The 16034-nt window shown below is 40.9% G+C and overlaps 1 protein-coding gene across 3 annotated transcripts in view; it reads left to right on the forward strand.

The window, feature by feature from the left end:
• LOC134881526 (regulator of G-protein signaling 6-like) overlaps positions 1 to 15642 on the forward strand; it is a 36060-nt gene extending 20418 nt beyond the window's left edge. Inside the window, exons 3-17 of one of the 3 annotated variants that reach the window (XM_063908925.1) lie at positions 2680 to 2779; positions 3462 to 3512; positions 3628 to 3734; positions 5058 to 5109; positions 5584 to 5648; positions 6831 to 6907; positions 7674 to 7755; positions 8076 to 8150; positions 8800 to 8901; positions 9037 to 9209; positions 9455 to 9580; positions 10135 to 10321; positions 10974 to 11063; positions 12404 to 12463; positions 12731 to 15642. In XM_063908925.1, coding sequence (XP_063764995.1) covers positions 2680 to 2779; positions 3462 to 3512; positions 3628 to 3734; positions 5058 to 5109; positions 5584 to 5648; positions 6831 to 6907; positions 7674 to 7755; positions 8076 to 8150; positions 8800 to 8901; positions 9037 to 9209; positions 9455 to 9580; positions 10135 to 10321; positions 10974 to 11063; positions 12404 to 12463; positions 12731 to 12781 — 1398 coding nt within the window. In that variant the 3' untranslated portion in view covers positions 12782 to 15642. The remainder of the gene's footprint in view (positions 1 to 2679; positions 2780 to 3461; positions 3513 to 3627; positions 3735 to 5057; positions 5110 to 5583; positions 5649 to 6830; positions 6908 to 7673; positions 7756 to 8075; positions 8151 to 8799; positions 8902 to 9036; positions 9210 to 9454; positions 9581 to 10134; positions 10322 to 10973; positions 11064 to 12403; positions 12464 to 12730) is intronic. The other 2 variants (XM_063908926.1, XM_063908927.1) reach the window with 2 other exon arrangements.
• Positions 15643 to 16034: the final 392 nt, after the last annotated feature.

The raw sequence follows: 16034 nt of genomic DNA on the forward strand, positions 1-16034 counted from the left end.
TTCTGTAGCTGCGCCAAGTACTTCTTGTCAGCTGTCATCCTATGGAGAGATAATGACTCCTCCTTTCCGTAGAGCATTAAAGTCCATTATTGCATGAGAACAAAGGGACTAAATCCTTTGCATGTTGCTGTGTCTCAGGGGATTTGAGCAGTCCTTCAGAGTTGGAGGGGATTTCAAAAATGTTCTCCCATATTGTTTAGCTCGGCAGGTTTGTCTTTAGAGGCAGGATTGTGATGTTTTTCCGTGCCAATCTGTTGCGCCCCTCATTGTGCTCATGTTAAACAGTTGATGCTCACATGTAGGCAAAAACAGGCCTAAAATACCAAGGCTCTGTTCACAACACAAAGGGCTGATCTCCCTCCCCTCCGCTGTGAGAGATTTATCAACAAGAGTTGAGGCAGTAATTCTCCATAGTGGATGTTCAATTATTCATGCCAAGAAACTCTCTCAAGCTTATGGTGAGATTGGTAATTGTCTTGCCAGGCAGGGCTCTTTCCCTCCTCTGCATTATGTGTCTTATTAAATCCATATGCATCTTGATTTTTTGTTATAGATTTATGGGGCGTTTGTATATATCATCCATTTAATGCTTTGCCTGGGAGGATGATTACCTATAGTGTAAAGCTGGTTTAGTAAATGTGCTGTAGCATGCTGCGCTTTCTGCTGCTTTACCATACTTTCAACTTTTACAAAAGAAAATGTAGATTTTCTTGTGTAAAAGTTACAGAATGTTGCAGAATAATAGTTCATCCAAAAATTGTTTGAATATAAAGTTCACAGAGACCCCAAAAGTATGTTTTACAGGTTGAATACTGTTTGACACAGGGCAATCCATCCAATATTTGCTGAGATTTTTCAATTCCAACCAATATTAACCATTCATAGAAACAAGCAATGCTTATAATCTTGAAAAAGCAAACACGGACTGTTGCCAACAGGTGCCATTTGAAAACCGTATAACTGTATTACATTTTTTAGAACATGTCTTTGCGCAACAGTGGTGGGTGTTCACTCGCATGTATGCTGTGTTAAAAGATGAATGAACAGTGAAAGGGAAGAAGAAAGAGAGAAGAGGGTCCAGAAGTGGGACGAACTGGAGCACAGCGTGATGCAGTGCGCCTGTGATTGTGACTTGAGAAGGACTGTAAATGTGGTGTGAGAAGGAGGGAAGCTGCTTTACAGCCTGATGAGAGAAAAGGCCTTTTAAAATTTTAAGTATGCCAAGCCTGTGAGATGAACCCTTGAAATTCACCTAATCAGCTTTCTCATACTGTAGCAGCGTGTGTATTCATATGTGTACATGTGCGAGCATCTGAGTGTGCTTAATACTTACTAGACAGACGCTTAGGGAGCCATAAAGAATTTAATAGCCAGCCCAACATCCTAATAGCTACTGTTCTGTGTATTGTTGGCTGCAAGTGTGCAAAATCAGGATCTTTTGGACTTGGATTGATCTGTTCAGCAGAGCACTGACCGCTCACATCAATACAGGACCTGACTTGGCTGCTTATCGTCTATAAACAACCGCAACAACATAATAACTCTATGTCCTCATATATGTCTTCGAGTGACTTGATGTTGTCTTGTTTTCCGTGCTTGTGTTCTCCCTGGTGATCAGTGCTAAGCTGGGCCTAATTTTAGGTGTGTGCTGATGTGTGATGTGTTTGATGCTCTGGCTGTGTCGGAGGTGTGATTTTTATCTCTGCCTCTGGAGGATCGCTTTGACAGCCTTTTTCAATTGACCAAAGCTTATGATAAAAGCCCTTGTTAAAGATAAATAAATCCCCCCAATGTGTTGCTATATTACTGTGGGTGTGTGTTTGACCCATTTAAGTTCAGCACATGGTGTCACTTTAGATTAATATCAAAACCACGTATGTTTAAATTCAACTGTTTGGCCTCATTCTCGATCTTACAAGGGCTTCAGGGCTATTCCCAGAACCACTAGTCCACTCTGTACTACATATATTTCTAACCCATAGGGCTGATATCTGTAAAAATAAAATAAAAGATGTTTAAGTTGTCCCCAACTAGTTGTATAAAAATGGTATTTTGTCCTGAGTGGTCTCATTAATCTGACATCTGAGAAGTTCCACCATAGCAACACACCAACAGAGAACAACATCCAAATATGTAGTAACCCTGATTTAGCATCTTTGAGCTCTTTGTCTTGGTTTTTAGGCTCCTTGTTTTGATTGACTCTCACTGCTCTAATTGACGTTGGCACAAAGCTGCTCACAGTCAAAATGCTCTGATAAAGCCACTGCATCATTTCTGAGCAGCTAACACCAGAAATACAACACTAGTAACTATGTAGTGAACATACGTATACATATATACAGTATATATACAGTATATATACATATATATATGTATATATACTGTATATGGAAGCAATTCAAATGCATGTTAATTATAAAATGGAACATTAACAATGGATGTGAAATGAAAATGGAAGGATAAATAAAAGGGATTTCATTAATTTAAATCCCATTTGATTAAAGCAGTCAGGTTTCATCATTTTCCCCGTCTTGCATTAAAAACTGTCAGTTGATGCCGTTCAATTTTATACGGAATCACATCTTTGACTTGATTACTAGTAAAAGTCTTGAATTGAGTGTTTTTCCTCTTCCTATCACTGTGATGAGTTGTAAAAATCTCCCTCTGTCCTCCAAACAGATCGAAGACATTGTTACGCGAATACAAGATGAGAAAGCAGGGGGTGTAGCCATCCGGACGGTCAAAAGCTTCCTCTCAAAGATCCCCAGTGTGGTGTCAGGTGAGTGTTTGTATGAGATAGTGTGTGGACGTGCCTGTTTACTGTATGTGGCTGCGTGTGATACCACATCAACATATGCTGCAGTATCCTGTATTTCTACTTAATTAGTGTTTGCCTTACTTGATGTGGGTTTGTGTGTGTTTTGTTCAGGATCACAAAAGCAAATATGACCTTTTGGGCTAATTTAAATTGCTGCCACTGAGGAAACTGCCTGTGGTGTGACGCTGCCCTTGTCACAGTTCTCCTTTTCCTTTCTGCCTGTGTCCATCTGTGTGTATGCCCTGTACTCCTTCGTGTGTATGTGCATGTGTATGGTTGTGTATGACATGAGTCACCAGTGTTGGACGACGAGGTCGCTCCCGCTCTCCCAAAGGTTGTTTCGGAGTCACTGCTACACATTTCTCCCCCAGGCCTGGTGGCTGTACTATCTTGCTCAATAGCCTCTGCCAGAGTACAGATATCCGGCCAAATGTTGTGCTGTCCAGGAGCAGAGAGAGAGAGAGACAGGTCTAACAACATTAGCATCATGTTATATTTAGACACCTCCTCAGCTTCGACTTACGGCCTTGAACAGGGATGGACTTCCTCAAAACTCATTTGTGTTTTTGGATTGCTGTTTTTGTCGGAGCTCTTGCACATGTAGGACTGTGAGGCAACTTCTAACTGAGGTCTTTGAATACAGGAGCGGACATTGTCCAGTGGCTGATGAAAAACCTCACCATTGAAGACATAGGTAAGCCCGCTGAGAAATGTGTCAAAATATGCGAGCACAATAGGGCTCAATTGAAGATGAATGCTATTTTAACACCCCGTTCCTCCTATCTGTGTGCTTTCTCTCATGTCAACAGCTGAAGCCATCCACCTTGGGAGTTTGATCGCTGCCCATGGCTACATCTTCCCCATCTCTGACCATGTGCTGACACTAAAAGATGATGGAACCCTTTATCGCTTTCAGGTATGGGAACATTCACTGTGGGGAAATCCTTGGCAGGTAGTAGGAGGCCTTTAAATATCCAATTATCAGATGATGGTAGTTGATCAAGAGGGATGTGTTTATAGCTTGATGCTAATGATTGCTAAGCCTATTACTCACCCCACCAAGGTCAATATTGTGTATCCCTGCTGGACGCTGCGTCAGAGCAGGGTGTGGGCCACAGAACGGGGCCCACGGGCCAGCCGGGCAGCTACATCCTATCCAGCATGAACTTTGACAGATCCCGGCTATCGGGCTCCACGGTGACTCATTACTGCGACCGGGACGTTAGGATCTTAATTCTGGCCAGCTACACTCGGCAGGCTCCCCGATGGGAAAGCACAGAGCTTGCTGCAAGCTGGCTCTGCACTTCTTACTGTCACCAGCCCCCCCCCCCCCCCCCCATCCCTACTCCTCCCACTCAATATACCTCTGAATGCATTTATCTTCACCTCTGTTGCTCAGGATTAAAAGCCATTATTGTGCCGGAGCAGAGAGGCCAATATGTGTCACACTTGCTCATTCAGAGGGGGCTAAAAATATTCCCTCTGATGTTGTTGTGATGCAACAGGCCCACGTCATCAGAACATAAAAAGAATCCACGGTGCATACGAAATGCATCGCCTAATCTCCATGGCCGTGCTGTAAGGCGTAGTGACGGGGGATGTTTTATTTGCTGGTCTATAAATAGATACTACTCTGGCTGAAGACCCAGATTTAATGACAACTGGATTCTATGTATAACAAATTAGCTTTTTATGTGCATGCAGTGAAGGCTTACACTTAAACTCTATCCTCTCCGCAAATTATAACGCTGATGAGTGCATGTTAACCTTTTTCTCCGTTACACTTAAACAAGCACATTTATCAGCATCAGCTTTTGCTCTTAGGCTAATTACCGTTATGAGTAATAAAGGGAATGATATATGTGGTTGAATACCACCAACTTCTAATTCCGCCCCATTATTAAGAATGCATGTTAGATGTGAGTGATCTATTATTAATAGAATCGGGAATGAACTTTGAATGTGTAATATCAGTTGCAATAGACAATTAAATATGGATAGAGAGAATATAGCTACCATTGGTCCCCGGATAGTTAATGTGCAGCAAACGGACGTCAAGGATCATCATCAAACAATGAGGCGTCTTTGGCGTGTGTGAGTGCAGAGGGAGCATGGGTGGTGGAAGGACTGAAATTCATATTGGAGAATATTATTGTTTCATCTAAACACTTATGGCATAAAAAGAATCTCATTTGGATTGTTTGAGTAAATAAACAAACTCTGTTTCTGTTTTCATCAGTCTCCTTACTTCTGGCCTTCAAACTGCTGGGAGCCGGAGAACACAGACTATGGTGAGTCACACACGCTCTCAGATTTTCTGTCTTTCGACAAGCTAGTAAGTTGTCGCTAATGCCTTCAGCTGTCTCTCTGAAACACAACTCACACTGTAGTTCTGTTGTTGACACTCACTGGGTATTGATCCAGAGGGCCATTCCCTGTAATGTATCTGGCGCTCGAGGAGCCCCCACTACACAGAATCCTGCAGGATATGATTAGCTAAACAAAATAAAGGATCAGTCGCCATGACCATGTCCGGCTGTCTGCATGGCATTTACTCAAGGCTTGTTATTTCAGAAGGCAACACGTCGCTGCCTGCTCCAGCCAAACATTCATTAGTGGTACTTCACACAGCTGAGACCTCAGTACAAAAAAAAATGCATTGGAGAAATTCCTTTTTTATTTTGCAGCTACAAAGCAGACAACCCATCTGATTTACTCTGTTGCCCTTTTCATATCTCACTTTCTCTCCCTTTTGTCCCCTCCAGCCATTTACCTGTGCAAGCGCACCATGCAGAATAAGGCCAGGCTGGAGCTAGCTGATTATGAAGCCGTAAGTACACTTTAGTTTTTCGGTTTAGCGATTGCCGGGAAGCTCTCAGTTCAGTGCTCTTACTGTGTCTGGACCATACTCTGATGACACTCTGAATTTCCTGTTTTCTTGCTGAGAAAAACAGAAGAGCTGTAACAATATCCTCTGGGGCCTTGAAATGCCAAAATCCATTCAACCCGGCAGAAAGCCATTATGAAATTACAGACATTAAATCAAATCTGTCCAAGGTCATTCTTATTCTGCAGGAGCACCATTTTTCAGAATTCAATGCAGTCATTTACTAACCCCAAATACAAATATCTATGACCTACTTGGCATTTGCAGATCAATACAGTCTCAAGAGGGGCATTACTGCACTGCTGATCCACAATAGCATCCATCGCACTTTCATATTCTCAATTACTGTGCAACTATTGTGCAGCAGACTTCTTTCTTCAGGTCACTTTATGCCTCCAGGCCTCATTGCTCTGACTATTAACATGATGCTAGTTTGTACTCAGAATATTTCCCCCTTTTCTATAATGAGGCATTGTACATTGTATGGCAGATGCTTCTTTGAGTTGGTATGCAGCTTTGATATGTGTATATTATGGATTTCTGGAGAGCTTGTGAAGCTTTATTTCTATTTCTCTTGTCTGTATCATGTTTGATTTATGCTTCTCAATTAAGACTTTGTAATATGAGTCACTACATTGTTTGTTATCCAGCTCATGTTCGATTAATTCTAAAAATGTACCTCTGGATTGAATATAAGCACATGAAATTAATGAAATATAAAATTCTGATTAGCCTTAAAGGTGTTAGCAGGCAGGTTTTTTCTTTTAAACTTGGACAGAATCAGGCTAGCTGTCTCCAGTCATTATGCTAAGCTAAGCTAACTGGTGGTTTAGCTTCATATTTACAGTACAGAAGCAAAAGTGGTGTCAATCTTTTTATTTAACTCCCCAATACCTAAAATGTACACTGATTTAACTCAAAATAGTTAGCCATATTTGTGTCTATGAATACCCCTTTTCATTAGAATTACTGTGTTGTATCAGTCGCTCAGTAACTCGTCCAGAGACACGTTAGTGAGAAGTGGCCCTTTGCTGCCAGCGCTGGCCATCACATTGAATGGATAATCTTAAATCCTTAAATTCAAAAACCCCTCTCCCATCCTGCTGTGCTGATTGGTTCCGCCAGGAAAACCTCGCCCGGCTGCAGAGGGCTTTCGCCAGGAAGTGGGAATTTATCTTCATGCAAGCTGAGGCTCAAGTCAGGTGAGTATGTGAGAGCGTACATGTTAGTATCACCCATTTCCTCTTGACGTCAGAGTCATGCAAACATGACACACTTACAGCAGGATATAAAAAGATGTTGGTGACATCAGTTCTACATTCATGCTAACCTTTGGATGCATGCATTATTTGTTATATCCCCAAGGAATGGAAAACGCTTCAGTGTGCATCGTCTTTTGGGAAAACGCTTTTTTTCCATTTACTGTTTTTATGCGCTGCTTTGACTGCAGGGTTTCATGCATTAAATACAGCAAGCATCTCGCTTGTGGAATCAAACCCACACATTTCTCTCTACCTCCTACCTCCTAGCAAGACTTCCATCTGGTGGCATGCATGTGTAAACACAGCACTAATATCTTATGCATTTCAGTGAGAAAAGAGCCTTCTTCTTCTAGAAAAATGTAATAAAAATGGTCATTTTATAGTGGCAAATCTATGGTTCAATATGGTGATATGGAAAGCAATAACTCTCCTTACGCCTGGGGAGTAAGTCATAATCTGGCGAGGGCCGATCAGTAAATGTCAGTTATGTAATAGATCGGCCCCAACAGAGGCAAAACCAGACATCGTTTAGTGAGGCAGCAGACAGTTCAAGACCTATACTCTTTAGCTTTTTCCTCCCTAGTCTGTCCTGTAAGTGGTATTCACATAAACGTGGTTTAAATACGGGACCTGATTTACTGTGTTTGACTTGGTTTTTCAGAGGAACATGTTCTATTTTTAAGTGTCCTGTTTCCTCTGTTGACAGGATTGACAGGAAGAAGGACAAGGCAGAGAGGAAGATCCTGGACAGCCAGGAGAGGGCATTCTGGGACGTCCACCGGCCAGTGGTGAGTTAGGGCTTTGAATAAAAGAAAAGGACACTGTGTAAAAATGCAAATGAACAAAGAAAAGAATAAGAGGGACTGTTATGTTGGAAGAGAATTTTAGCATTTAAAGCCTGAAAACAGCAGATTCAGCCCGTTTGTCGTTGGGAGCAGAATCAGATGTGGTGTCAGTCACTTTGCATACAAGCCTTTTGTTCGCGTAGCACTGCTGAATGGAGACACAGCATCATATTGTGTGAGGAGGACGGGCGCAGATAATGCTTGCAGGAGAAACAGTGTTATCTGATCCCGAAACATACTCTGTCTCCTGTCGCCTCCCGCAGCCAGGCTGTGTCAACACAACAGAGATGGACATCCGCAAGTGCCGGAGAGAGAAGAACCCACACAGGGTAAAAAAGGTAAGCAGACGACGACAGGTTAGCTTTAACTTAAGTGTAATTATTATCTTCATCAGCAAATGTTCCTCAAGAGACCTCAACAGTTTTTCTTGGACTAATCACCAGTGTTAGTGTTTTGAAACCCCCTACTTCAACATTCAAAAATGATATGCATAGTCATAAAGGTAATTGTAAGATATTGCTATTTCTTTAAGTAAAACATATTTTATTACACATTTTAATTTATCAAATATTTCAACACATTTTTGTGTTTTTTGGTACAATGACAATAATCAAATTTCATATAATAGAGTATGGAGTATTTCCATTTGGTTTGTTTTTTTGTTGGAAAAATTGTGCAAAAAAGTCACACAGTACTTCAACGTAAAGCAATCTATATATAAAAAATATACTGTATATATAGATTCTAAAAATTCCAACCCACCTTCTGTTATCTGTGTGTAATTGTACAAAATAAACTCCCCTTTGGGTGGTTTAAATCTCCCCAGTTCCCAGACACAATACTGAGGCCATGACGCACCAATGCTAGCTGCTCCCACACCTATTAGCTAGCATCCATCAAACTACTTACAGAGTCCCTGATCTATCGTGGTTTATCATAGCAATAACAACAACAACAACAACATGTCTCTCCTCATGTTTTCTCCAGTCCGTCTACGGAGTTCCAGATGACGGCCAGAGCCAGCCGAGTCCCGTCCACATCAGCTCCCAGCCGAGCAGGAAGCCCACCAAAGAGGACGTTCAGAAGGAGGTAAATCAGTGAAAGCCTTCTCCTAAGGTCATTACCAGCTGTCGGCCGTGCCCATCCATCATGGCGACATCTGGGGCTGCAGACTGATGAGCTGTTACCTTAATTAGCTCCCTCATTATTCTCCCTCTCCATCAGATTTCCTTCTTGAACGTCCAGCTGGACAGACACTGTATGAAGGTTTCCAAAGTGGCCGACAGTCTGATGAGCTACACGGAGCAGTTCATGGAATATGACCCCTTTGTGTCGCCCACGGAGCCTTCAAACCCCTGGATCGGTGACGACTCGTCTTACTGGGACCTGGAGGCAAGGTGAGGCTGGATGTCTGGGATGTGGGCTGATGATGCTTTAAACTGACCAGGCGGAGCGCAGAAGTCTCGGTGTTGATGAACTTTTGTTGATCTGTCGGTTTCAATCTCTTCTCAAATAAGAACCAATGCTGACATTTCCCTCAAGGTTTACTGTGCTCTGACTTCCTGGCCTCTGCTCTCTGCACGCCGTGAAAAAAGATGACCTATTTTTTCTGTTCCTTTCTAATCTGTTTTATTCTGAGCAGTCGTGACCCCAACCAGCAGCGTGTGAAGAAATGGGGCTTTTCTCTGGAGGAGGCGCTGAAAGATCCGGCAGGACGAGACCAGTTCCTGAAGTTCCTCGAGTCAGAGTTCAGCTCAGAGAACCTGCGGTGAGCTGACCTGCCTTTAATTAAGCCACGATAATCAATATTTATATATCAACAAGGGATCACATGATTATTTGTATGGAAAATGGGAGACTTGATGCACGATGATGCAGGTTTCTTTAAATCTGTTTTTTAGTCCTTAAGACTTATGGATACACAGATTATAATGATACCACACACAGTAGTGGAATGAGAGAAGTGAGAGGAATGAAAGGAATCTAAATTCAGTTTTGAGGAACATGTACTCTACTTGTTTTCACTGTCATTTCCATAACTTCATACCTACAAGGAAATAATGTGCTTCTTACAGCTATAATTATATTGATTTTCTTACAAATCTTCTTATTAATAGTACATGCAATTGTTATCAAATTTCTACACTACATTAAACACAACTTAGCTTAATGTTAAAATTATAATAACATATTTTCATCATGCTGCATTATCAATAGACTCAGATTTGTACTACTAAATAATAATAATAATAATAATAATAACAATAATAATACCAATAAGCACTTTTCTTTATTTTATCAATGAGTGTCATGCCGTCGTAGGTTCTGGTTGGCGGTGCAGGATCTGAAGCGGCGGCCGCTCCAGGAAGTGTCCTCCAGGGCGCAAGAGATCTGGCAGGAGTTTCTGGCGGAGGGAGCGCCGAGCTCCATCAACCTGGACTCCCACAGCTACGAGCGCACCAGCCAGAACCTCAAAGACCCCGGACGATACAGCTACGAGGACGCTCAGGTGGGCCGAGTTGTTTCTTCGTCACGGATGAATGCACATGACTGAACATGTTCACCCAAATACTCACACCTGTCTGAGTAAACAGCAGCGACACCTGATACAACCAACACTTCGCTAGTGCTACATGGAAAGGGAAAGAGCCTCCATAAAGAATACATATTTTATATACTGTATGTATACATTTGCTTGAAAAGCTCTTCAAATCATTCCTGTTTACAACACACGCACACACTCGAGCCAATTATTTCCTCTCCATCCACTTACCCGCAGAAACATTGAACCCTTCCACCCCACTCATGTTACACAAGGGAATGAATGAAAGGGCGCGCAGAGAGAAGAAGAATGACCGAGTGTGTTTGTGCCAGGCCCTAATGAGGCGAGTAATGCCATGAATAGGTTGTTTGCTCGGCTCACCATGGTTTCCCCTGGTTTGAAGTGGGCTGGTGCTGTGTGACGTGGACTGCCTCTGCCTGGCAGGAAATTACTGCCAGTGCACCATGCTTGCTGTGCACCAACCCAATCAAACAGGCATGCTTCGCATCTCCATGATCAGACCTCCTTTATTACCTCTCCACTTGTTGTTATTCTTCTCCTTTTTGCCTCCCTTTATCCTAGACCAACACACACTTATCGGATTTTCTTTCTCTTGCAGGAGCACATATTCAAGCTAATGAAAAGTGACAGCTATGCACGCTTTCTGCGATCCAACATCTACCAAGACCTCCTGTCAGCCAGAAAGAAGGTGAGCTGCACTCGCTGACCCCTGCGTCACTGCTTCTTTTTATAACAGTTGGCCGCTCTCATTGCATTGCTGATATTGGTTTGACTATTTATGATTCATGATGATGATGATGATAAAAGTCATTAAAAAATTATGAATTAGAAGTGTAATGATAAATAAATACACTATCAGCCAGTCACATCACAGGTCTATGCCAATCACAGTGAAGCTTCATACGGTATAAATTAGCTAAGAACAACAGCGACTCTAGGACTCAGTCATTTAAATGTATTTATATAGATCTTTACAACATACTATTCTCTGCTGACAGTGCGCCACAAGAAAATTCAGCCTTTATGTAACTCAATTCAGAACATAAGTACAATTTTGAAGTATTTAAACCAAACTAAAATGTTTCCTTTTATGTACTTTAAGCTTGAATAACCGTTTAAAAGCAACGTACTTTCTTGTCCACTACATTTACTTGACCACTTTAGTCGCCACTTACTTTGCTGACTGAAATGAGTAAGCATTCTGTATAATGAAGTCACAATTTGTACCTTCTTTAACCGCTGAAACATTAGCGCTCATCATCATTATAAGACAATAGATTTTTTATTACTCAAAGCATTCCTATACCTGTCAATTTTACTGGAGTAAAAGATCTGAATAGTTCTTCCATCTCTAGTAAGTGATAAGGTTGTGATAAATATGGTAATTTGACTTAAGGTTCAAGAATTGTACTTTACAGTGATTTGATTACACTCTCATAAAGGCATTCAGCAGTTTGAATCCTATGCTGAAACAACTAACAGTGCCCGAAAAAGAGAAATCAACTGTGCCCAGATGCAGGTGCTAGGAAACTGCTAAATTATGTAAAATGTCAAGAGAACAGTCTCAATAAAAAACATGACATCATATGCCAACCTCAGGCACACTGCTCTGCAAAAGAGGAAAAGCAGTCATGCTGTAAATAGAAATTATGCAACATACTGTACACAGATACGACAGGAAAGCGTGTGAGTTGTTGACAGTGATGGTGATTTGATGATGTATTTAATTTTCTTTCAACTCCTGTAAGTTTATGTGTGATTTAAAAAAAAAGAGTTATGCAGCTAAACACGCATTTGTTACTGTGTAATATGGAGCTTTTCAGCAAGTCACAGCTGCCTCAGTTCATGCCTATCTGCCCTTTCCCCTTTTGGCCGGCCCGTCACTGACCCCACTACATTCTCCGACCCTCATTTTTGCAATGCTTGGCCCCTTTTTGTCCTTACTAATTACATCACCTCTTGACCCCCTCCGTCAACACCCGTACCTGACCCAAACACTCACCCTGCTTCCCCCCCCTCCCCAAACAGCAGCCAGCAGACACTGAACAGGGCCGCCGCACCTCCCTGGAGAAGTTCACCCGCAGTGTGGTAAGTCAGGGGCTGTTCATATCACCAACCACACTGGCTGCCTCAATATCAGTGGCTGTTGCAACTGTATAACCATAATACACTCAAGTGTGGCTGTTCACACCTGTGATAGGATGTGTATTTGTGAAACACGTAACATGCTAGTCACATGAATGGTTGCAACTAAACATTTGAGATTAAAGGATAGAAAGAAGCACCTTTTTGTACAGATCTAAAAAGTACCTTTGATAGTCTATCAATGTCTCTTTGTCTTAATTGACCATTCAGGGTAAATCATTGACGGGAAAGCGCCTGACAGGCCTGATGCAGTCTTCCTGACACAGCCTGTGCTGGAGGGGCACAGCCAGACCCTGTCGGGGGGGTGAAAGCCACACAGGCGCCGGGGCACAGACAGTGAAGCTGGGCTGGACAGGGCTGCTCCAAGGACTGCTGCTGTACTGGTAGTGCAGTACTAGGTAGGCGCCCCAAACAGAACCACAGAAGAAGAGACAATGCTGACAAGAGGAACCTCAGCCAACACTCCACATGGCATGCAGCATACAGTATAAGCACATTCAGACTAGGGCTGCCCTCTTCTCTCCACTTAGATGGCAAACTGGTTGTTAGGCTCTTTGTTGACTGAGCTTATCAGTTTGTATTGTTTTCATTTGGTTTTATATATACGTGTTTATTTGGATATTAAAAGCACATTGGTGGTGTCAAACAATATTCTTTGATAAAAAACAACATTTAAAAGCTATTTGCCATCAATCGATTACTGGTTTAGTTGTCCTAAAACAGCTGCGGCCAAAGAGGCACATCAACACAAATCTACAATATTCTGCATATGTCTCTGTTCTCACAAGGCAGACAGCAATAAAAAAAAGTGAGACCACTTTTTTCTTTTTAAGAAATATATCCTTTTTATATCCTTAGAATTTCTATTATATCTGTTTCTTATAAGTCACATAAAATGAAAGTTACATAGCAATCATAGTTCATACAAAACTTGATTTTTTTTCCCATAAATTATATTTAAAAATGTATACAAATTAGATGTTTGAAGATTTAACTTTCCATGCTTCATTACATTCCAAAATCTGGCATAAGGGCTTAATGTAGCATTCACAATGCACCGTTGCATGTTTCATCCAAATGTCTTTGTGGAGGACTTCTTGTTTCTACAACAGTGCTTTGTAATGAGACTTATAGCAAAGATTAACTTAATCTAGTTGGCAAATTGGGTCAATGAATTTCGAAGCTTCAAATTCTAAAATTCAGGCTGCACAGGCAAATAAGTAAAATCCAAAAGTCTGTGTAAATAACTGAGAACTTTGTCGTACAGACCTGGCCCCCCTGGTTGTGTGAACCACAGTGATTCGAGCATTTACTCTTCCTTTTGTCACAGTTGTAGTGTGCACAGCCACAAGGGAAGTGTCATCCATGTCCTTTTTGGGGCTCCTACTATAGTGTAGTTTTTACAATTTCCAGTGCCATGGGTCCATCTAGTGGTGGGTAACCACAGGACCACGACAGAGTGTTACAGTACCATATGAATTAAACTGTGTTAATCGAGGGACATCATGATGTCAACACTATAACGTGTCATGTTTTCCAATCGTGGAGATATTCCACGGCCTGCTCTCAGTATGGGATCATATTTGTTTTGTTCTTTTGCTTTTTAAATGCATGGATATCTCATCTTTTGTTTTGTCAAAAAAAAGGAAACCTGCCCATTTTTGTTTGGCAACATGTGTGCCGAGACTCATTTAATAATGATCTTTTGTTGAAATGACTATTGGGATATGGTGCATGTTATTGGACTGTCATGAAGTTGTGGGAAGATGGCGTGAGCCTCCAAAGAAGGCAAATAGTCGAGGAAAAGCCCTGAACTGGAGCAACACTCCTCAGTTAGAGGAAAACAGAACCACTACATGCGACCGGGAACAGTATTTGACATGTAACGGGTGCCAAACACTGAACATTAAGGCCACTGCTCAACTGAGGCTGCCCACTTCTACAGACAGTGAGGTCTAGGATTGAGAAGATGTCTGTCCTACAGCTCCCCCATGAGGCCAGTGACTTCTGCAGTGACCGTGCTGAAAGATTGAACCACCGATTATTTTCTATTTAAGTTGTTGCATTGTACAGGCCATATTACTAACCATCATAAACCAATAACCTCTTGATTATAAGGTAGAAACGCTTATCAAGAGACGATGTACCAAATGTTATTCTCTGCACAAGCACAGTGACTCTGTACAGGATGCATTGTGGATGTAAATTGGCTAAATTTCAATATCCTAAAGCACACTTTATTATGATATGGTCACATTACTATGCATGTAACATATTCAGGGCATTTTGTGCTTTTAGTTTCTCAATCAGCAAGACGACTACTGGCACTCTAAAACACTCAAGCACCTGCTGTCTATTTATGGGTACCAAATAATAAAACTCTGGACCTGTCTCCTCTGTGCCATTCTTTTTTGTGTTGGCTGTTCTGTGTCATTAGAAATACCTTAGTATGTCACAAAAAACAACCTAAAAATATGAAAGTATTACATGTAAAAAGAAAATCATAAAATAATAAATTATATAGTTTTAAATATTTAAATATACACTATGTATCATGTCAATAAAGTGTATAAATATCATTAAAAAAAGGATATTTCTTTAGAAAAAAGACAGTGTAGTATGTCAAAGGTATCAGAAAGAACTCATAGCATTGTATGTCTAAATAAGTCAGATTATAGTATGTGGATAATTTCAGAATATAATGGTATAATGTGAAAAAATATATAATTTGTTCGAAAACTGTATCATAGAATACACGTTACATGTAGTTTAGGATACCATAAATCAATCATTGTAAAATATAAATATATTTTCCGTAACAATTGTTATACAATTTCAGTTCTCATAAAAAAGTAGTCGTGTGTGGCATTAAAATGCACAACAAAAGCATAGTATTCAGGGCGTTCTGTACTTATTCCCTGGACATTCACAACTCAAAACTCACCTGTTCACCATGGCCACTCCTACTGCTATTTATTTATTTTTTACTTGATTATTTGCACTACTTTGTATGTTTTTTGAATGTCCTTACACCAGGTAAACAGCCTTGGGTCTCTTAAAATGTAATTTATTATCATTATTATTATTATTGAATAGAATGTCATTCAGATTAGGTCACACAAACATTGCGTCTAAAAAACGTAATAAAATATGCTGTCTGGTGAAGTCCACTTTGTGAGACCTGAATCAAATAAATATTTTGGCATAATATTGTACCCTGCTTGAATTATTTTGACTTAATTCCTTGTATGAAAAAATAATATAGTGCATTACAGCCAGTCTCTTCAAGAGGTTGTTGCACTGACCTTTATGAGTTTCTTGCTCCTGTGTAAATGTTATTATACTGCCACACTGTAATGAAGTCATTTGACATATTTAATAGAATCTGCTCACATAACACTACAGCAGTTCTTCCCTTAAATCATTTTAAAGACTCCAAACCTTTCTACTTTATACCTGCAGTTAACATTTAGATCCAATATATTGCTTATAGTAAATATCTCTCTGTGAAGGC

Source organism: Eleginops maclovinus, chromosome 19 (genome assembly GCF_036324505.1).
Source record: "Eleginops maclovinus isolate JMC-PN-2008 ecotype Puerto Natales chromosome 19, JC_Emac_rtc_rv5, whole genome shotgun sequence".
NCBI lineage: Eukaryota > Metazoa > Chordata > Actinopteri > Perciformes > Eleginopidae > Eleginops > Eleginops maclovinus.